Source organism: Scyliorhinus torazame, chromosome 8 (genome assembly GCF_047496885.1).
Source record: "Scyliorhinus torazame isolate Kashiwa2021f chromosome 8, sScyTor2.1, whole genome shotgun sequence".
Classification (NCBI taxonomy): domain Eukaryota; kingdom Metazoa; phylum Chordata; class Chondrichthyes; order Carcharhiniformes; family Scyliorhinidae; genus Scyliorhinus; species Scyliorhinus torazame.
Window position 1 is genome coordinate 1,636,507 of NC_092714.1, and position 24,322 is coordinate 1,660,828.

The following is a 24,322-nucleotide window of genomic DNA, read 5'->3' on the forward strand; positions in this document are numbered from 1 at the left end:
GGTGGGGTTACTGGGTTATGGGGATAGGGTGGCGGTATTGGCCTTGGGTAGGGTGCTCTTTCCAAGAGCCGGTGCAGACTCGATGGGCTGAATGGCCTCCTTCTGCACTGTAAAATCTATGAAAACAGCACAGTGACTGGGAACGGGATATAAACAGCACGGTGGCTGGGAGCGGGGATATAAATAGCACGGTGACTGGGAGCGGGGATATAAATAGCACGGTGACTGTGAGCGGGGATATAAACACACAGTGACTGTGAGCGGGGATATAAACACACAGTGACTGTGAGCGGGGATATAAACAGCACAGTGACTGGGAGCGGGGATATAAACAACATAGTGACTGGGAGCGGGGATATAAACAACACAGTGACAGGGAGCGGGGATATAAACATACAGTGACTGGGAGCGGGGATATAAACAACATAGTGACTGGGAGCGGGGATATAAACAACACAGTGACAGGGAGCGGGGATATAAACACACAGTGACAGGGAGCGGGGATATAAACAACACAGTGACTTGGAGCGGGGATATAAACACACAGTGACTGGGAGCGGGGATATAAACAGCACAGTGACTGGGAGCGGGGATATAAACAGCACAGAGACTGGGAGCGGGGATATAAACAGCACAGTGACTGGGAGCGGGATATAAACAGCACAGCGACTGGGAGCGGGGATATAAACAGCACGGTGACTGGGAGCGGGATATAAACAGCACAGTGACTGGGAGCGGGATATAAACAGCACGGTGACTGGGAGCGGGGATATAAACAGCACCGTGACTGGGAGCGGGGATATAAACAGCGCAGTGACTGGGAGCGGGGATATAAACAGCACGGTGACTGGGAGCGGGATATAAACAGCACGGTGACTGGGAGCGGGATATAAAGAGCACAGAGACTGGGAGCGGGGATATAAACAGCACAGTGACTGGGAGCGGGGATATAAACAGCACGGTGACTGGGAGCGGGATATAAACAGCTCGGTGACTGGGAGCGGGGATATAAACAGCACGGTGACTGGGAGCGGGATATAAACAGCACAGCGACTGGGAGCGGGGATATGAACAGCACGGTGACTGGGAGCGGGGATATAAACAGCACAGTGACTGGGAGCGGGGATATAAACAGCACGGTGACTGGGAGCGGGATATAAACAGCACAGTGACTGGGAGTGGGATATAAACAGCACAGTGACTGGGAGCGGGGATATAAACAGCACACTGACTGGGAGCGGGATATAAACAGCACAGTGACTGGGAGCGGGGATATAAACAGCACAGTGACTGGGAGCGGGGATATAAACAACATAGTGACTGGGAGCGGGGATATAAACAACACAGTGACTTGGAGCGGGGATATAAACAACACAGTGACTTGGAGCGGGGATATAAACACACAGTGACAGGGAGAAGGGATATAAACAACACAGTGACTTGGAGCGGGGATATAAACAGCACAGTGACTGGGAGCGAGGATATAAACAGCACAGTGACTGGGAGCGGGATATAAACAGCACAGCGACTGGGAGCGGGGATATAAACAGCACAGTGACTGGGAGCGGGATATAAACAGCACAGTGACTGGGAGCGGGGTTATAAACAGCACAGTGACTGGGAGCGGGGATATAAACAGCACGGTGACTGGGAGCGGGATATAAACAGCACAGTGACTGGGAGTGGGATATAAACAGCACAGTGACTTGGAGCGGGGATATAAACAACACAGTGACTTGGAGCGGGGATATAAACACACAGTGACAGGGAGAAGGGATATAAACAACACAGTGACTTGGAGCGGGGATATAAACAGCACCGTGACTGGGAGCGAGGATATAAACAGCACAGTGACTGGGAGCGGGATATAAACAGCACGGTGACTGGGAGCGGGGATATAAACAGCACGGTGACTGGGAGCGGGATATAAACAGCACGGTGACTGGGAGCGGGGATATAAACAGCACGGTGACTGGGAGCGGGGATATAAACAGCACAGTGACTGGGAGCGGGGATATAAACAACCCAGTGACTGGGAGCGGGGATATAAACAGCACGGTGACTGGGAGCGGGGATATAAACAGCTCAGTGACTGGGAGCGGGGATATAAACAGCACGGTGACTGGGAGCGGGGATATAAACAGCGCGGTGACTGGGAGCGGGATATGAACAGCACAGTGACTGGGAGCGGGATATAAACAGCACAGTGACTGGGAGCGGGGATATAAACAGCACAGCGACTGGGAGCGGGGATATAAACAACCCAGTGACTGGGAGCGGGGATATAAACAGCTCAGTGACTGGGAGCGGGGATATAAACAGCACGGTGACTGGGAGCGGGGATATAAACAGCACGGTGACTGGGAGCGGGGATATAAACAGCACGGTGACTGGGATCGGGGATATAAACAGCACAGTGACTGGGAGCGGGGATATAAACAGCACGGTGACTGGGAGCGGGGATATAAACAGCACAGTGACTGGGAGCGGGGATATAAACAGCACGGTGACTGGGATCGGGGATATAAACAGCACAGTGACTGGGAGCGGGGATATAAACAGCACAGCGACTGGGAGCGGGGATATAAACAGCACAGTGACTGGGAGCGGGGATATAAACAGCACAGCGACTGGGAGCGGGGATATAAACAGCACAGTGACTTGGAGCGGGGATATAAACAGCACAGTGACTGGGAGCGAGGATATAAACACACAGTGACAGGGAGCGGGGATATAAACAACACAGTGACTTGGAGCGGGGATATAAACAGCACAGTGACTGGGAGCGAGGATATAAACAGCACAGTGACTGGGAGCGGGGATATAAACACACAGTGACAGGGAGCGGGGATATAAACAACACAGTGACTTGGAGCGGGGATATAAACAGCACAGTGACTGGGAGCGAGGATATAAACAGCACAGTGACTGGGAGCGGGATATAAACAGCACAGCGACTGGGAGCGGGGATATAAACAGCACAGTGACTGGGAGCGGGATATAAACAGCACAGTGACTGGGAGCGGGATATGAACAGCACAGTGACTGGGAGCGGGATATAAACAGCACAGTGACTGGGAGCGGGGATATAAACAGCACAGTGACTGGGAGCGGGGATATAAACAGCACAGCGACTGGGAGCGGGGATATAAACAACCCAGTGACTGGGAGCGGGGATATAAACAGCACAGTGACTGGGAGCGGGATATAAACAGCACAGTGACTGGGAGCGGGGATATAAACAGCACGGTGACTGGGAGCGGGGATATAAACAGCACGGTGACTGGGAGCGGGGATATAAACAGCACGGTGACTGGGATCGGGGATATAAACAGCACAGTGACTGGGAGCGGGGATATAAACAGCACAGCGACTGGGAGCGGGGATATAAACAGCACAGTGACTGGGAGCGGGGATATAAACAGCACAGCGACTGGGAGCGGGGATATAAACAGCACAGTGACTGGGTGCGGGGATATAAACAGCACAGTGACTGGGAGCGGGGATATGAACAGCACAGTGACTGGGAGCGGGGATATAAACAGCACGGTGACTGGGAGCGGGGATATAAACAGCACAGTGACTGGGAGCGGGGATATAAACAGCACGGTGACTGGGAGCGGGATATAAACAGCACACTGACTGGGAGCGGGATATAAACAGCACGGTGACTGGGAGCGGGATATAAACAGCACAGTGACTGGGAGCGGGGATATAAACAGCACGGTGACTGGGAGCGGGATATAAACAGCACACTGACTGGGAGCGGGGATATAAACAACACAGTGACTGGGAGCGGGGATATAAACAGCACAGTGACTGGGAGCGGGGATATAAACAGCACAGTGACTGGGAGCGGGGATATAAACAGCACGGTGACTGGGAGCGGGGATATAAACAGCACAGTGACTGGGAGCGGGGATATAAACAGCACGGTGACTGGGAGCGGGATATAAACAGCACACTGACTGGGAGCGGGATATAAACAGCACGGTGACTGGGAGCGGGGATATAAACAGCACGGTCACTGGGAGCGGGGATATAAACAGCACGGTGTCTGGGAGCGGGGATATAAACAGCACACTGACTGGGAGCGGGATATAAACAGCACGGTGACTGGGAGCGGGGATATAAACAGCACACTGACTGGGAGCGGGATATAAACAGCACGGTGACTGGGAGCGGGATATAAACAGCACAGTGACTGGGAGCGGGGATATAAACAGCACAGTGACTGGGAGCGGGGATATAAACAGCACACTGACTGGGAGCGGGATATGAACAGCACGGTGACTGGGAGCGGGGATATAAACAGCACAGTGACTGGGAGCGGGGATATAAACAGCACAGTGACTGGGAGCGGGGATATAAACAGCACACTGACTGGGAGCGGGGATATAAACAGCACAGTGACTGGGAGCGGGGATATAAACAGCACAGCGACTGGGAGCGGGGATATAAACAGCACGGTGCCTGGGAGCGGGATATAAACAGCACAGTGACTGGGAGCGGGGATATAAACAGCACGGTGACTGGGAGCGGGGATATAAACAGCACAGTGACTGGGAGCGGGGATATAAACAGCACAGTGACTGGGAGCGGGGATATAAACAGCACAGTGACTGGGAGCGGGGATATAAACAGCACAGTGACTGGGAGCGGGGATATAAACAGCACAGTGACTGGGAGCGGGGATATAAACAGCACGGTGACTGGGAGCGGGGATATAAACAGCACAGTGACTGGGAGCGGGGATATAAACAGCACGGTGACTGGGAGCGGGGATATAAACAGCACGGTGACTGGGAGCGGGGATATAAACAGCACAGTGACTGGGAGCGGGGATATAAACAGCACAGTGACTGGGAGCGGGGATATAAACAGCACAGTGACTGGGAGCGGGGATATAAACAGCACAGTGACTGGGAGCGGGGATATAAACAGCACACTGACTGGGAGCGGGGATATAAACAGCACGGTGACTGGGAGCGGGGATATAAACAGCACGGTGACTGGGAGCGGGGATATAAACAGCACGGTGACTGGGAGCGGGGATATAAACAGCACAGTGACTGGGAGCGGGGATATAAACAGCACAGTGACTGGGAGCGGGGATATAAACAGCACAGTGACTGGGAGCGGGGATATAAACAGCACAGTGACTGGGAGCGGGGATATAAACAGCACACTGACTGGGAGCGGGGATATAAACAGCACAGTGACTGGGAGCGGGGATATAAACAGCACAGTGACTGGGAGCGGGTTATAAACAGCACGGTGACTGGGATCGGGATATAAACAGCACAGTGACTGGGAGCGGGGATATAAACAGCACAGTGACTGGGAGCGGGGATATAAACAGCACAGTGACTGGGAGCGGGGATATAAACAGCACACTGACTGGGAGCGGGGATATAAACAGCACGGTGACTGGGAGCGGGATATAAACAGCACAGTGACTGGGAGCGGGGATATAAACAGCACAGCGACTGGGAGCCGGGATATAAACAGCACAGTGACTGGGAGCGGGGATATAAACAGCACAGTGACTGGGAGCGGGGATATAAACAGCACAGCGACTGGGAGCGGGGATATAAACAGCACAGTGACTGGGAGCGGGGATATAAACAGCACAGCGACTGGGAGCGGGGATATAAACAGCAGTGACTGGGAGCGGGGATATAAACAGCACAGTGACTGGGAGCGGGGATATAAACAGCACAGTGACTGGGAGCGGGGATATAAACAGCACAGTGACTGGGAGCGGGGATATAAACAGCACAGTGACTGGGAGCGGGGATATAAACACACACTGACTGGGAGCGGGGATATAAACAGCACAGTGACTGGGAGCGGGGATATAAACAGCACAGTGACTGGGAGTGGGGATATAAACAGCACAGTGACTGGGAGCGGGGATATAAACAGCACAGTGACTCGGAGCGGGGATATAAACAGCACGGTGACTGGGAGCGGGGATATAAACAGCACGGTGACTGGGAGCGGGGATATAAACAGCACGGTGACTGGGAGCGGGGATATAAACAGCACAGCGACTGGGAGCGGGGATATAAACAGCACAGTGACTGGGAGCGGGGATATAAACAGCACAGTGACTGGGAGCGGGATATAAACAGCACAGTGACTGGGAGCGGGGATATAAACAGCACACTGACTGGGATCGGGATATAAACAGCACAGTGACTGGGAGCGGGGATATAAACAGCACGGTGACTGGGTGCGGGGATATAAACAGCACGGTGACTGGGAGCGGGGATATAAACAGCACAGTGACTGGGAGCGGGGATATAAACAGCACAGTGACTGGGATCGGGATATAAACAGCACGGTGACTGGGAGCGGGGATATAAACAGCACGGTGACTGGGATCGGGGATATAAACAGCACAGTGACTGGGAGCGGGGATATAAACAGCACAGCGACTGGGAGCGGGGATATAAACAGCACAGTGACTGGGTGCGGGGATATAAACAGCACAGTGACTGGGAGCGGGATATAAACAGCACAGTGACTGGGAGCGGGGATATAAACAGCACACTGACTGGGATCGGGATATAAACAGCACAGCGACTGGGAGCGGGGATATAAACAGCACACTGACTGGTATCGGGATATAAACAGCACAGTGACTGGGAGCGGGGATATAAACAGCACTGACTGGGAGCGGGGATATAAACAGCACAGTGACTGGGAGCGGGGATATAAACAGCACAGTGACTGGGAGCGGGGATATAAACAGCACAGTGACTGGGAGCGGGGATATAAACAGCACAGTGACTGGGAGCGGGGATATAAACAGCACGGTGACTGGGAGCGGGATATAAACAGCACGGTGACTGGGAGCGGGGATATAAACAGCACGGTGACTGGGAGCGGGGATATAAACAGCACAGTGACTGGGAGCGGGGATATAAACAACCCAGTGACTGGGAGCGGGGATATAAACAGCACGGTGACTGGGAGCGGGGATATAAACAGCTCAGTGACTGGGAGCGGGGATATAAACAGCACGGTGACTGGGAGCGGGGATATAAACAGCGCGGTGACTGGGAGCGGGATATGAACAGCACAGTGACTGGGAGCGGGATATAAACAGCACAGTGACTGGGAGCGGGGATATAAACAGCACAGCGACTGGGAGCGGGGATATAAACAACCCAGTGACTGGGAGCGGGGATATAAACAGCTCAGTGACTGGGAGCGGGGATATAAACAGCACGGTGACTGGGAGCGGGGATATAAACAGCACGGTGACTGGGAGCGGGGATATAAACAGCACGGTGACTGGGATCGGGGATATAAACAGCACAGTGACTGGGAGCGGGGATATAAACAGCACGGTGACTGGGAGCGGGGATATAAACAGCACAGTGACTGGGAGCGGGGATATAAACAGCACGGTGACTGGGATCGGGGATATAAACAGCACAGTGACTGGGAGCGGGGATATAAACAGCACAGCGACTGGGAGCGGGGATATAAACAGCACAGTGACTGGGAGCGGGGATATAAACAGCACAGCGACTGGGAGCGGGGATATAAACAGCACAGTGACTTGGAGCGGGGATATAAACAGCACAGTGACTGGGAGCGAGGATATAAACACACAGTGACAGGGAGCGGGGATATAAACAACACAGTGACTTGGAGCGGGGATATAAACAGCACAGTGACTGGGAGCGAGGATATAAACAGCACAGTGACTGGGAGCGGGGATATAAACACACAGTGACAGGGAGCGGGGATATAAACAACACAGTGACTTGGAGCGGGGATATAAACAGCACAGTGACTGGGAGCGAGGATATAAACAGCACAGTGACTGGGAGCGGGATATAAACAGCACAGCGACTGGGAGCGGGGATATAAACAGCACAGTGACTGGGAGCGGGATATAAACAGCACAGTGACTGGGAGCGGGATATGAACAGCACAGTGACTGGGAGCGGGATATAAACAGCACAGTGACTGGGAGCGGGGATATAAACAGCACAGTGACTGGGAGCGGGGATATAAACAGCACAGCGACTGGGAGCGGGGATATAAACAACCCAGTGACTGGGAGCGGGGATATAAACAGCACAGTGACTGGGAGCGGGATATAAACAGCACAGTGACTGGGAGCGGGGATATAAACAGCACGGTGACTGGGAGCGGGGATATAAACAGCACGGTGACTGGGAGCGGGGATATAAACAGCACGGTGACTGGGATCGGGGATATAAACAGCACAGTGACTGGGAGCGGGGATATAAACAGCACAGCGACTGGGAGCGGGGATATAAACAGCACAGTGACTGGGAGCGGGGATATAAACAGCACAGCGACTGGGAGCGGGGATATAAACAGCACAGTGACTGGGTGCGGGGATATAAACAGCACAGTGACTGGGAGCGGGGATATGAACAGCACAGTGACTGGGAGCGGGGATATAAACAGCACGGTGACTGGGAGCGGGGATATAAACAGCACAGTGACTGGGAGCGGGGATATAAACAGCACGGTGACTGGGAGCGGGATATAAACAGCACACTGACTGGGAGCGGGATATAAACAGCACGGTGACTGGGAGCGGGATATAAACAGCACAGTGACTGGGAGCGGGGATATAAACAGCACGGTGACTGGGAGCGGGATATAAACAGCACACTGACTGGGAGCGGGGATATAAACAACACAGTGACTGGGAGCGGGGATATAAACAGCACAGTGACTGGGAGCGGGGATATAAACAGCACAGTGACTGGGAGCGGGGATATAAACAGCACGGTGACTGGGAGCGGGGATATAAACAGCACAGTGACTGGGAGCGGGGATATAAACAGCACGGTGACTGGGAGCGGGATATAAACAGCACACTGACTGGGAGCGGGATATAAACAGCACGGTGACTGGGAGCGGGGATATAAACAGCACGGTCACTGGGAGCGGGGATATAAACAGCACGGTGTCTGGGAGCGGGGATATAAACAGCACACTGACTGGGAGCGGGATATAAACAGCACGGTGACTGGGAGCGGGGATATAAACAGCACACTGACTGGGAGCGGGATATAAACAGCACGGTGACTGGGAGCGGGATATAAACAGCACAGTGACTGGGAGCGGGGATATAAACAGCACAGTGACTGGGAGCGGGGATATAAACAGCACACTGACTGGGAGCGGGATATGAACAGCACGGTGACTGGGAGCGGGGATATAAACAGCACAGTGACTGGGAGCGGGGATATAAACAGCACAGTGACTGGGAGCGGGGATATAAACAGCACACTGACTGGGAGCGGGGATATAAACAGCACAGTGACTGGGAGCGGGGATATAAACAGCACAGCGACTGGGAGCGGGGATATAAACAGCACGGTGCCTGGGAGCGGGATATAAACAGCACAGTGACTGGGAGCGGGGATATAAACAGCACGGTGACTGGGAGCGGGGATATAAACAGCACAGTGACTGGGAGCGGGGATATAAACAGCACAGTGACTGGGAGCGGGGATATAAACAGCACAGTGACTGGGAGCGGGGATATAAACAGCACAGTGACTGGGAGCGGGGATATAAACAGCACAGTGACTGGGAGCGGGGATATAAACAGCACGGTGACTGGGAGCGGGGATATAAACAGCACAGTGACTGGGAGCGGGGATATAAACAGCACGGTGACTGGGAGCGGGGATATAAACAGCACGGTGACTGGGAGCGGGGATATAAACAGCACAGTGACTGGGAGCGGGGATATAAACAGCACAGTGACTGGGAGCGGGGATATAAACAGCACAGTGACTGGGAGCGGGGATATAAACAGCACAGTGACTGGGAGCGGGGATATAAACAGCACACTGACTGGGAGCGGGGATATAAACAGCACGGTGACTGGGAGCGGGGATATAAACAGCACGGTGACTGGGAGCGGGGATATAAACAGCACGGTGACTGGGAGCGGGGATATAAACAGCACAGTGACTGGGAGCGGGGATATAAACAGCACAGTGACTGGGAGCGGGGATATAAACAGCACAGTGACTGGGAGCGGGGATATAAACAGCACAGTGACTGGGAGCGGGGATATAAACAGCACACTGACTGGGAGCGGGGATATAAACAGCACAGTGACTGGGAGCGGGGATATAAACAGCACAGTGACTGGGAGCGGGTTATAAACAGCACGGTGACTGGGATCGGGATATAAACAGCACAGTGACTGGGAGCGGGGATATAAACAGCACAGTGACTGGGAGCGGGGATATAAACAGCACAGTGACTGGGAGCGGGGATATAAACAGCACACTGACTGGGAGCGGGGATATAAACAGCACGGTGACTGGGAGCGGGATATAAACAGCACAGTGACTGGGAGCGGGGATATAAACAGCACAGCGACTGGGAGCCGGGATATAAACAGCACAGTGACTGGGAGCGGGGATATAAACAGCACAGTGACTGGGAGCGGGGATATAAACAGCACAGCGACTGGGAGCGGGGATATAAACAGCACAGTGACTGGGAGCGGGGATATAAACAGCACAGCGACTGGGAGCGGGGATATAAACAGCAGTGACTGGGAGCGGGGATATAAACAGCACAGTGACTGGGAGCGGGGATATAAACAGCACAGTGACTGGGAGCGGGGATATAAACAGCACAGTGACTGGGAGCGGGGATATAAACAGCACAGTGACTGGGAGCGGGGATATAAACACACACTGACTGGGAGCGGGGATATAAACAGCACAGTGACTGGGAGCGGGGATATAAACAGCACAGTGACTGGGAGTGGGGATATAAACAGCACAGTGACTGGGAGCGGGGATATAAACAGCACAGTGACTCGGAGCGGGGATATAAACAGCACGGTGACTGGGAGCGGGGATATAAACAGCACGGTGACTGGGAGCGGGGATATAAACAGCACGGTGACTGGGAGCGGGGATATAAACAGCACAGCGACTGGGAGCGGGGATATAAACAGCACAGTGACTGGGAGCGGGGATATAAACAGCACAGTGACTGGGAGCGGGATATAAACAGCACAGTGACTGGGAGCGGGGATATAAACAGCACACTGACTGGGATCGGGATATAAACAGCACAGTGACTGGGAGCGGGGATATAAACAGCACGGTGACTGGGTGCGGGGATATAAACAGCACGGTGACTGGGAGCGGGGATATAAACAGCACAGTGACTGGGAGCGGGGATATAAACAGCACAGTGACTGGGATCGGGATATAAACAGCACGGTGACTGGGAGCGGGGATATAAACAGCACGGTGACTGGGATCGGGGATATAAACAGCACAGTGACTGGGAGCGGGGATATAAACAGCACAGCGACTGGGAGCGGGGATATAAACAGCACAGTGACTGGGTGCGGGGATATAAACAGCACAGTGACTGGGAGCGGGATATAAACAGCACAGTGACTGGGAGCGGGGATATAAACAGCACACTGACTGGGATCGGGATATAAACAGCACAGCGACTGGCAGCGGGGATATAAACAGCACACTGACTGGTATCGGGATATAAACAGCACAGTGACTGGGAGCGGGGATATAAACAGCACTGACTGGGAGCGGGGATATAAACAGCACAGTGACTGGGAGCGGGGATATAAACAGCACAGTGACTGGGAGCGGGGATATAAACAGCACAGTGACTGGGAGCGGGGATATAAACAGCACAGTGACTGGGAGCGGGGATATAAACAGCACAGTGACTGGGAGCGGGGATATAAACAGCACAGTGACTGGGAGCGGGGATATAAACAGCACGGTGACTGGGAGCGGGGATATAAACAGCACGGTGACTGGGAGCGGGGATATAAACAGCACGGTGACTGTGAGCGGGTATATAAACAGCACGGTGACTGGGAGCGGGGATATAAACAGCACAGTGACTGGGAGCGGGGATATAAACAGCACAGTGACTGGGAGCGGGGATATAAACAGCACAGTGACTGGGAGCGGGGATATAAACAGCACAGTGACTGGGAGCGGGGATATAAACAGCACAGTGACTGGGAGCGGGATATGAACAGCACAGTGACTGGGAGCGGGATATAAACAGCACAGTGACTGGGAGCGGGGATATAAACAGCACGGTGACTGGGAGCGGGGATATAAACAGCGCGGTGACTGGGAGCGGGGATATAAACAGCACAGTGACTGGGAGCGGGGATATAAACAGCACAGTGACTGGGAGCGGGGATATAAACAGCACAGTGACTGGGAGCGGGATATAAACAGCTCAGTGACTGTTAGCGGGGATATAAACAGCACGGTGACTGGGAGCGGGGATATAAACAGCACGGTGACTGGGAGCGGGATATAAACAGCACGGTGACTGGGAGCGGGATATAAACAGCACGGTGACTGGGAGCGGGGATATAAACAGCACGGTGACTGGGAGCGGGGATATAAACAGCACGGTGACTGGGAGCGGGGATATAAACAGCACGGTGACTGGGAGCGGGATATAAACAGCACGGTGACTGGGAGCGGGGATATAAACAGCACGGTGACTGGGAGCGGGGATATAAACAGCGCGGTGACTGGGAGCGGGGATATAAACAGCACAGTGACTGGGAGCGGGGATATAAACAGCACAGTGACTGGGAGCGGGGATATAAACAGCACAGTGACTGGGAGCGGGATATAAACAGCTCAGTGACTGTTAGCGGGGATATAAACAGCACGGTGACTGGGAGCGGGGATATAAATAGCACGGTGACTGGGAGCGGGATATAAACAGCACGGTGACTGGGAGCGGGATATAAACAGCACGGTGACTGGGAGCGGGGATATAAACAGCACGGTGACTGGGAGCGGGGATATAAACAGCACGGTGACTGGGAGCGGGATATAAACAGCACGGTGACTGGGAGCGGGGATATAAACAGCACGGTGACTGGGAGCGGGGATATAAACAGCACGGTGACTGGGAGCGGGGATATAAACAGCACGGTGACTGGGAGCGGGGATATAAACAGCACGGTGACTGGGAGCGGGGATATAAACAGCACGGTGACTGGGAGCGGGTATATAAACAGCACAGTGACTGGGAGCGGGTCAAATACACATACTCTGCTCTTCATAGAATTTACAGTGCAGAAGGAGGCCATTCGTCCCATCGAGTCTGCACCGGCTCTTGGAAACAGCACCCTACCCAAAGGCAACACCTCCACCCTATCCCCATAACCCAGTAACCCCAGCCAACACTAAGGGCAATTTTGGACACTAAGGGCAATTTATCATGGCCAATCCACCTAACCTGCACATCTTTGCACTGTGGGAGGAAACCGGAGCACCCGGAGGAAACGCACACACTGGGAGGATGTGCAGACTCCGCACAGGCAGTGACCCAAGACGGGAATCAAACCCGGGATCCTGGTGCTGTGAAGCAACAGTGCTAACCAATGCCCAACCTCTTTAGATTTTCTTTGTTTTGACTGCTGTGCAAACTGTTCACAATTGCTTTTAACTCTCGATTCCCTGACTGTATTAAAATGGCATCAAATGTTTCATCTACCTCTGAAGTCTGTTGTCCCACTTTAAATCAAGTTACTGTGATTGTCTCTTTAACTCCGAACACTTTGTTTACTCTTCCTTGAATTCTTCTGAACAATACCTTGGTCTCTGTTAATCCTGACTTAGACATTCTTTCTGTCCCAATTCTCTGGTTATCTGGACTGTAACTGGTTCTTTAGGAAGCCTGATTCTTTGCAGCCACTGTCCTGTCCAGCCTTTTTTCTGGCAGAGTTGAGAGATGTTCACTCCCTGAGATTCTGTCTCCAACTGCTCTGGCTTGCATTTAAAACTGAGAACAAGGGAAAGCCTTCGCTGCTGGAAGTGACCTCCTATTGCTGAGCACCGGACTCATACTTATGCATTTTATTTATTCTTCACGCTGTAGCCATCTCTAAACAGAATAGAATCAGAGTTGGAATTGAACCAACCCCCACACTTACAAACACACACCTTTGTCCAGCCTGAATCTATCTATAGGTTTACCTTTCCAGACACACAAACATTAAATTCACTTAAAACATAGAACATAGTGCAGAAGGAGGCCATTCGGCCCATCGAGTCTGCACCGATCCACTTAAACCCTCACTTCCACCCTATTCCCGTAACCCAATAACCCCTCCTAACCTTTTTTGGTCACTAAGGGCAATTTATCACGGCCAATTCACCTAACCTGCATGTCTTTGGACTGTGGGAGGAAACCGGAGCACCCGGAGGAAACCCACGCATACACTGGGAGAAGGTGCAGACTCTGCACAGACAGTGACTCCGCGGGGAATCGAACCTGGGACCCTGGCACTGTGAAGCCAAAGTGCTCGCCACTTGTGCTACCGTGCTGCCCTAATTTCTTATTTCCAATGTTTACGATTCAAATTTAAATCCCTTAAAACTATCTTTCTTTTCCTAACAAAGACCTGAATCATGACGGCTTCAACGATGGTGTCATGTTCATGTGCGTAGTGATTGCACTAGAGAGGGTGCAGAGTAGATTCGCCGGGGCTTGCCTGGCATGGAGAGTTTCAGCTACGAAGATAGGCTGGTTAGTTTGGGGTTATTTTCCTCCGAGCAGAAAAGGCTGAGGGGGGGGCATGATTTCGGTGAGGGGACATGGAGGATCGACAGGAAGAAACGTTTCCCCTTCTCACCAGGAGCATACATTTAACGGACAGGATGTTCAGAGGGGATTTGGGGAAAATCTTTTCACCCAGAGGGACTGGCTGGGCCGAAGAGCCTCTTGTGGTATTCTGTGATTCAGAGGGTGGTGCGAATCGGGATCTCTGCCTGAAAGGGTGGGAGAGGCGGGAACCCTCACAACATTTAACAAACATTTCGATGAGCGATTGGAACTCTACAGCAGACAAAGCTACAGACCACGTGCTGGAACATGGGACTAGAATAGATAGGTGCTTGATGGACAGCAGGGAGCTGATGGGCCAAAGAGCCTCTTTCTGTGCTGTAAAACTCAATAACTGTCTGGTAACTTTGATTATTTCCTGTATTTCTGTAACCAGGTGGTATCCTGGCAGGTGTGATATCTGATTACACAAAGAAGAGAGCAACAACCTGCGGAGTGATGTTGCTGCTGGCGGCTCCAACAGTAAGACCTTAAAAGATATTTATAAACAAAAATACATCTTGCTCCTGTCCCAGAAAACTCTCAATTGTTATGTCGCCATTTTCAATGTGGTGAGATCCCAGACACACAATGGTCAGCGATCCGAATTGTAATGCTGGTTAAGAAGGGGCGAGGACCACGTCCTTCACACTGACTCTCACTGGGGTACGGGTCCCACACACACTGACTCTCACTGGGGTACGGGTCCCACACACACTGACTCTCACTGGGGTACGGGTCCCACACACACTGACCCTCACTGGGGTACGGGTCCCACACACACTGACTCTCACTGGGGTACGGGTCCCACACACTGACTCTCACTGGGGTACGGGTCCCACACACACTGACTCTCACTGGGGTACGGGTCCCACACACACTGACTCTCACTGGGGTACGGGTTCCACACACACTGACCCTCACTGGCGTTTTGGGTCTCGCTCTCACCCTCTCACTCTCTCACGCTCACTCACGACCACATGTGCTCTCTCTGTCTGTGTGTGTGTGTGTGTGTCTGTCTCTCTATCGCTCTCTCTCTGTCTCTCTGTCTCTCTCTGTCTCTCTCTCTGTCTCTCTCTGTCTCCCTCCCTCCCTCTGTCTCCCTCCCTCCCTCTGTCTCCCTCCCCCCCTCTGTCTCCCTCCCCCCCTCTGTCTCCCTCCCCCCCTCTGTCTCCCTCCCCCCCTCTGTCTCCCTCCCCCCTCTGTCTCCCTCCCCCCCTCTGTCTCCCTCCCCCCCTCTGTCTCCCTCCCCCCTCTGTCTCCCTCCCCCCCTCTGTCTCCCTCCCCCCCCTCTGTCTCCCTCCCCCCCTCTGTCTCCCTCCCCCCCTCTGTCTCCCTCCCCCCCTCTGTCTCCCTCCCCCCCTCTGTCTCCCTCCCCCCCTCTGTCTCCCTCCCCCCTCTGTCTCCCTCCCCCCCTCTGTCTCCCTCCCCCCCTCTGTCTCCCTCCCCCCCTCTGTCTCCCTCCCCCCCTCTGTCTCCCTCCCCCCCTCTGTCTCCCTCCCCCCCCTCGGTCTCCCTCCCCCCCTCTGTCTCCCTCCCCCCCTCTGTCTCCCTCCCCCCCTCTGTCTCCCTCCCCCCCCTCTGTCTCCCTCCCCCCCCTCTGTCTCCCTCCCCCCCCTCTGTCTCCCTCCCCCCTCTGTCTCCCTCCCCCCTCTGTCTCCCTCCCCCCTCTGTCTCCCTCCCCCCTCTGTCTCCCTCCCCCCCTCTGTCTCCCTCCCCCCCTCTGTCTCCCTCCCCCCCCTCTGTCTCCCTCCCCCCCTCTGTCTCCCTCCCCCCTCTGTCTCCCTCCCCCCCCTCTGTCTCCCTCCCCCCCCCCTCTGTCTCCCTCCCCCCCCTCTGTCTCCCTCCCCCCCTCTGTCTCCCTCCCCCCCCCTCTGTCTCCCTCCCCCCCCTCTGTCTCCCTCCCCCCCCTCTGTCTCCCTCCCCCCCCCCTGTCTCCCTCCCCCCCCCTCTGTCTCCCTCCCCCCCCCTCTGTCTCCCTCCCCCCCTCTGTCTCCCTCCCCCCCCTCTGTCTCCCCCCCCCCCTCTGTCTCCCCCCCCCCCCTCTGTCTCCCTCCCCCCCCCTCTGTCTCCCTCCCCCCCTCTGTCTCCCTCCCCCCCTCTGTCTCCCTCCCCCCTCTGTCTCCCTCCCCCCCTCTGTCTCCCTCCCCCCCTCTGTCTCCCTCCCCCCCTCTGTCTCCCTCCCCCCCCTCTGTCTCCCTCCCCCCCTCTGTCTCCCTCCCCCCCCTCTGTCTCCCTCCCCCCCCTCTGTCTCCCTCCCCCCCTCTGTCTCCCTCCCCCCCTCTGTCTCCCTCCCTCCCCCTGTCTCCCTCCCTCCCCCTGTCTCCCTCCCTCCCCCTGTCTCCCTCCCTCCCCCTGTCTCCCTCCCTCCCCCTGTCTCCCTCCCTCCCCTGTCTCCCTCCCTCCCCCTGTCTCCCTCCCTCCCCCTGTCTCCCTCCCTCCCCCTGTCTCCCTCCCTCCCCCTGTCTCCCTCCCTCCCCCTGTCTCCCTCCCTCCCCCTGTCTCCCTCCCTCCCTCTGTCTCCCTCCCTCCCTCTGTCTCCCTCCCTCCCTCTGTCTCCCTCCCTCCCTCTGTCTCCGTCCCTCCCTCTGTCTCCCTCCCTCCCTCTGTCTCCCTCCCTCCCTCTGTCTCCCTCCCTCCCTCTGTCTCCCTCCCTCCCTCTGTCTCCCTCCCTCCTTCTGTCTCCCTCCCTCCCTCTGTCTCCCTCCCTCCCTCTGTCTCCCTCCCTCCCTCTGTCTCCCTCCCTCCCTCTGTCTCCCTCCCTCTGTCTCCCTCCATCCCTCCCTCTGTCTCCCTCCCTCCCTCCCTCTGTCTCCCTCCCTCCCTCCCTCTGTCTCCCTCCCTCCCTCCCTCTGTCTCCCTCCCTCCCTCCCTCTGTCTCCCTCCCTCCCTCCCTCTGTCTCCCTCCCTCCCTCTGTCTCCCTCCCTCCCTCCCTCTGTCTCCCTCCCTCCCTCCCTCTGTCTCCCTCCCTCCCTCCCTCTGTCTCCCTCCCTCCCTCCCTCTGTCTCCCTCCCTCCCTCTCCCTCCCTCCCTCTGTCTGTCTCCCTCCCTCCCTCCCTCTGTCTGTCTCCCTCCCTCCCTCCCTCTGTCTGCCTCCCTCCCTCCCTCCCTCTGTCTCCCTCCCTCCCTCTGTCTCCCTCCCTCCCTCTGTCTCCCTCCCTCCCTCTGTCTCCCTCCCTCCCTCTGTCTCCCTCCCTCCCTCCCTCTGTCTCCCTCCCTCCCTCCCTCTGTCTCCCTTCCTCCCTCTGTCTCCCTCCCTCCCTCTGTCTCCCTCCCTCCCTCCCTCTGTCTCCCTCCCTCTCTCCCTCCCTCTGTCTCCCTCCCTCTCTCCCTCCCTCTGTCTCCCTCCCTCTCTCCCTCCCTCTGTCTGTCTCCCTCCCTCCCTCTGTCTCCCTCCCTCCCTCCCTCTGTCTCCCTCCCTCCCTCCCTCTGTCTCCCTCCCTCCCTCTCCCTCCCTCCCTCCCTCCCTCCCTCTGTCTCCCTCCCTCTCCCTCCCTCCCTCCCTCCCTCTCCCTCCCCCCCCCTCCCTCCCCCTCCCTCCCTCCCTCCCTCCCTCTCCCTCCCTCCTCCTCCCTCTGATGTGACTGGGTAAGGTTATTCAGACTATCAGCTGGCAGTATAACCTGCAGCATCTTGTTGATCCCCATCGTAAACTCTTTCCCATCTGTTTTACAACAACCTTCACTTCCAGTTCCTCCATTTGGATTCCATCCTTTCCCTATCCGTGGCTATTTCACACCACTCTCCTCACTCTATTTTCCAAAGTCACACATATCCTCATTTGTTTTCATAAATTTAGTGTATCCAATGAGGGGGTGTGGTAGTCTGTGTAGAGGTATTATGGTACCTGGTAATGCTGGAACACCATTGGTAGATATTGTATGTTTCCTATTGGTCAAGCTGTATGGTAGCTCCGCCCTGCAAGGCGGGGTATAAGAGCCCATGCTGCCCCAGCAGCCTTCTTTCTGTACCTGAGCTGCTGGCGGAAACATCTAGCTTATTAAAGCCTTCAGTTGGACTACAACCTCGCTTTAGTGGTCATTGATTGTGCATCAAGGGGCAATTTAGCGTGGCCAATCCACATCCCCTGCACAACACCAGACATGGGGAGAACGTGCAAACTCCACACGGACAGTGACCCAGGGCTGGGATTGAATCTGGGACCTCAGCACCCTGAGGCAGCAGTGCTAACCGCTGCAGTAGCATGCCGCTCTATACAAGTCACCATAAACTACTTTTCTACCTTCAATCTCTGCTCCCTCTTCTTGACCACATTGTTGAGCTTTTTCTGGGAGACTCCAGTCTCGTTTCAGTCCAATCGATGGCATTAAGGTTCCTTGCTCAGTTTTCAGTTGATCCTGGTAACTGGTGGCATGGCTTCTGTCTGCACTTTTGACAAGGTGCCGCATAGGAGACTGTTAAATAAGTTAAGAGCCCATGGTGTTCAGGGTAAGATCCTGGCATGGATAGAGGATTGGCTGACTGGCAGAAGGCAAAGAGTGGGGATAAAGGGGTCTTTTTCAGGATGGCAGCCGGTGACTAGTGGTGTGCCTCAGGGGTCTGTGCTGGGACCACAACTTTTCACAATATACATTAATGATCTGGAAGAAGGTACTGAAGGCACTGTTGCTAAGTTTGCAGATGATACAAAGATCTGTAGAGGGACAGGCAGTATTGAGGAAGCAAGGGGGCTGCAGAAGGATTTGGACAAGCTAGGAGAGTGGGCAATGAAGTGGCAGATGGAATACAATGTGGAAAAGTGTGAGGTTCTGCACTTTGGAAGGAGGAATTTAGGCATAGACTATTTTCTAAATGGGGAAATGCTTAGGAAATCCGAAACACAAAGGGACTTGGGAGTCCTTGTTCACGATTCTCTTAAGGTTAACGTGCAGGTTCAGTCGGCAGTTAAGAAGGCAAATGCAATGTTAGCATTCATGTCGAGAGGGCTAGAATACAAGACCAGGGATGTACTTCTGAGGCTGTATAAGGCTCTGGTCAGATCCCATTTGGAGTATTGAGAGCAGTTTTGGGCCCCGTATCTAAGGAAGGATGTGCTGGCCATGGAAAGGGTCCAGAGGAGGTTCACAAGAATGATCGCTGGAATGAAGAACTTGCCGTATGAGGAACGGTTGAGGACTCTGGGTCTGTACTCGTTGGAGTTTAGAAGGGTGAGGGGGGATCTTATTGAAACTTACCGGATATTGCGAGGCCTGGATAGAGTGGACGTAGAGAGGATGTTTCCACTTGTAGGAAAAACTAGAACCAGAGGACACCATCTCAGACTAAAGGGACGATCCTTTAAAACAGGGATGAGGAGGAATTTCTTCAGCCAGAGGGTGGTGAATCTGTGGAACTCTTTGCCGCAGGAGGCTGTGGAGGCCAAATCACTGAGTGTCTATAAGACAGAGATAGATAGGTTCTTGATTAATAAGGGGATCAGGGGTAATGGGGAGAAGGCAGGAGAATGGGGATGAGAAAATATCAGCCGTGATTAAATGGCAGAGCAGACTCGATGGGCCGAGTGGTCTAATTCTGCTCCTATGTTTTATGGTCTTATGCACATTGCTGTCCTCAAACTGTCTGCCCTGCCTGGAAAAAGAAGTTTAGAATGAAGGAAGATCATTTGTCCATCAATCTAATTCCATTCAAGATTCATTCCAGCTTGTTCTATTTCCCTCTCATTCATATTGCCAACTGCTGATCAACTACTTCATTTCCTTCCTTGCCTCTCCAGGAAGTATATCAAGCAGTGCTATTAATGCCTCTATCACTGTCAATTCTCTTCTCCACAGATATCGAATCGATCCAGTTGCTTTTTAAAGATGCCGATTGACCTTGAACGACCTTTCTGCAGGTCTGACCTTTCTCTTCACCACCCTGGCCTTGTTCTACATCGCCCATTTTGTTCTGGTGATAATTCTCTCTCTTGTCTTGTTATTGTTTTATCAACAATCAGTCAAATCACTTTTTCACTTGTCTGAAACCATTTGACAATTTTGACAAGTTGTTTGTACACAAGCTGACGGCAGTGTATATTTAGCAGCTGAATCAGTCTGTCTCCTCATGTACACCACACTCCAGTGACCACCGGCTCGGTTGGTTGGGTGCTTTTCCTTGTCTGGAGCTGTTCTTCGTTACAGGAAATGGTTAAATATAAATGTGCGAAGATTTGAATGTCAAGTTTCTGTTTCTACAGCTCTACATTTTCTCCGCAATTGGCTACATGAGTCTGAAGACCATCGTTGGTAAGTTCACTTTCATTCTGTTATTTATTTACGGATATGGCTGGTCAGCATTTACTGCCCAGACCTAACTGTCCTTGAGAAGGTGCGGATGAACCGCCTGCGTTAATCACGGCAGTCCCTGAACTGTAGGTACACCCACAGTGCTGTTACAAAGGGAATGCCAGATCTGCTGCTCTTGTCCTTCTAGATGGTGGTGGTCGTGGGTTTGGAAGGTTCTGTCTAAGGAACCTTGGTGAGTTACTGCAGTGCATCTTGTAGATGGTACACACGGCTGCCCCTGTGCGTCGGTGGTGGCGGGTCTGAATGTTTGTGGAAGGAGGAGCAATCAAGCGGGGCTGCTTTGTCCTGGGTGCTTGTCGGGCTTCTTGAGTGTTGTTGGAGCTGCGCTCATCCAGGCAAGTGGAGAGTATTCCATCACACTCCTGACTTGTGCCTTCTCGACAGGCTTTGGTGGGGTCAGGAGTTGAGTCACTCACCGTAGGATTCCGAGCTTTTGATCTACCCTGGTAGCCACAGTATTAATATGGCTTTTCCAGTTCAGTTTCTAGTCAATGGTAACCCTCAGGATGTTGATTGTGGGGATTCAGCGATGGTAATGCCATTGAATGTCAAGGGGGGGTGGTTAGATTGTCTCTGATTGGAGATGGTCATTGCCGGGCACTTGTGTGGCACGAATGTAACTTGCCCCTTGCCAGCCCCGAGCCTGGATATTGTCCGGGTCTTGCTGCATTTGGACAGGGACTGCTTCATTATCTGAGGAGTCGCGAATTGTGCTGAACATTGTGCAGTCATCAGCAAACATCCCCACTACTGACCTTATGATGGAAGGAAGGTCATTGATGAAGCAGCTGAAGGTGGTTGGGCCGAGGACACTGTCCTGAGGAACTCCTGCAGTGATGTCCTGGAGCTGAGATAATTGACCACCAACCACCACAACCACCTTCCTATGTCCCCACCTGCTTCAAGAAGGCCACCATCAGACCGGTTAACCAGGCAACGTGCCTCAATGACTGCCATCCGGTAGCCCTGACTTAATAATAAATTGCTTATTGTCACAAGTAGGCTTCAATGAAGTTACTGTGAAAAGCCCCTAGTCGCCACATTCAGGCTCCTGTTCGGGGAGGCCGTCACTTCGAGAGGTTGGTCATGAAGGGCATCAACTCCATACTCCCAGAATGCCTAGATCCACTGCAATTTGCATACCGCCTCAACCGGTCCACAGCAGACACCATCTCCCTGGCCCTACACTCATCCCTAGAGCATCTCGACAACAAGGACTCCTACAGAGAGCCAGGAGTTTACAGGAAGTGTAGCTGACTGGGAGCAGAGTCGGAGGGCGGAGATCTAGTTACTCCACACAGCAGCTATATTCTGTAAGGTAAGAGGGGATGGAGGCTAGGCCAGTTACATGCTCCTCCTGTAGGATGTGGGTGGTGAGGGATACCACCGGTGTCCCCACTGACTATACCTGCGGGAAGTGCACCCAACTTCAGCTCCTCAAAGACCGTGTTAGGGAACTGGAGCTGAAGCTGGATGAACTTCGGATCATCCGGGAGGCAGAGGGGGTGATTGAGAAGAGTTACAGGGAGGTAACCACACCCAAGGCACAGGACAAGAATAGCTGGGTTACAGTCAGGGGGAAAAAAACAAACAGGCAGACAGTGCAGGGATCCCTCGTGGCCGTTCCCCTTCAAAACAAGTATACCGTTTTGGATGCTGTTGGGGGGGATGACCTACCGGGGGAAGGCCCTAGCGGCCAGGTCTCTGGCACTGAGTCTGGCTCTGGGGCTCAGAAGGGAAGGGGGGAGAATAGAAAAGCAATAGTTGTAGGAGATTCAATGGTTAGGGGAATAGATAGGAGATTCTGTGGTCGCGAGCGAGACTCCCGGAAGGTATGTTGCCTCCCGGGTGCCAGGGCCAGGGATGTCTCGTATCGTGTCTTCAGGATCCTTAAGGGGGAGGGGGAGCAGCCAGAAGTCGTGGTGCACATTGGTACCAACGACATAGGTAGGAAAAGGGGTGTGGAGGTAATAAACAAGTTTAGGGAGTTAGGCTGGAAGTTGAAAGCCAGGACAGACAGTTGTCATCTCTGGTTTGTTGCCGGTGCCACGTGATAGCGAGGCTAGGAATAGGGAGAGAGTGCAGTTGAACACGTGGCTGCAGGAATGGTGTAGGAGGGAGGGCTTCAGGTATTTGGATAATTGGAGCGCATTCTGGGGAAGGTGGGACCTGTACAAGCAGGACGGGTTGCATCTGAACCAGAGGGGCACCAATATCCTGGGAGGGAGGTTTGCTAGTACTCTTCGGGAGGGTTTAAACTAATTTGGCAGGGGAATGGGAACCGGATTTGTAGTCCAGCAACTAAGGTAGCCGATATTCAGGACGCCAAAGCATGTAATGAGGCAGTGGGGAAGGGAACACTGACAAAGGAGAGTATTTGCAGGCACAGAGATGGGTTGAAGTGTGTATACTTCAACGCAAGAAGCATCAGGAATAAGGTGGGTGAACTTAAGGCATGGATCGATACTTGGGACTACGATGTGGTGGCCATCACGGAAACTTGGATAGAAGAGGGGCAGAAATGGTTGTTGGAGGTCCCTGGTTATAGATGTTTCAATAAGATTAGGGAGGGTGGTAAAAGAGGTGGGGGGGTGGCATTATTAATTCGAGATAGTATAACAGCTGCAGAAAGGCAGTTCGAGGAGTATCACCCTATTGAGGTAGTATGGGTTGAAGTCAGAAATAGGAAAGGAGCAGTCACCTTGTTAGGAGTTTTCTATAGGCCCCCCAATAGTAGCAGAGATGTTGAGGAACAGATTGGGAAACAGATTTTGGAAAGGTGCAGAAGTCATAGGGTAGTAGTCATGGGCGACTTTAACTTCCCAAATATTGAGTGGAAACTCTTTAGATCAAATAGTTTGGATGGGGTGGTGTTTGTGCAGTGTGTCCAGGAAGCTTTTCTAACACAGTATGTAGATTGTCCAACCAGAGGAGGGGCAATATTGGATTTAGTACTGGGTAATGAACCAGGGCAAGTGATAGATATGTTAGTGGGGGAGCATTTTGGAGATAGTGACCACAATTCTGTGACTTTCACTTTAGTAATGGAGAGGGATAGGTACGTGCAACAGGGCAAGGTTTACAATTGGGGGAAGGGTAAATACGATGTTGTCAGACAAGAATTGAAGTGCATAAGTTGGGAACATAGGCTGGCAGGGAAGGACACAAGTGAAATGTGGAACTTGTTCAAGGAACAGGTGCTACATGTCCTTGATATGTATGTCCCTGTCAGGCAGGGAAGAGATGGTCGAGTGAGGGAACCATGGTTGACAAGAGAGGTTGAATGTCTTGTTAAGAGGAAAAAGGTGACTTATGTAAGGCTGAGGAAACAAGGTTCAGACAGGGCATTGGA

At 53.5% G+C, this 24,322-nt stretch overlaps 1 protein-coding gene across 4 annotated transcripts in view; it reads left to right on the forward strand.

The window, feature by feature from the left end:
- slc37a1 (solute carrier family 37 member 1) overlaps positions 1-24,322 on the forward strand; it is a 198,433-nt gene that overhangs the window by 115,373 nt on the left and 58,738 nt on the right. For all 4 annotated transcript variants that reach the window (XM_072513035.1, XM_072513037.1, XM_072513034.1 and 1 more), the window contains 2 exons: positions 15,062-15,147; positions 20,862-20,910. In XM_072513035.1, coding sequence (XP_072369136.1) covers positions 15,062-15,147; positions 20,862-20,910 — 135 coding nt within the window. The remainder of the gene's footprint in view (positions 1-15,061; positions 15,148-20,861; positions 20,911-24,322) is intronic.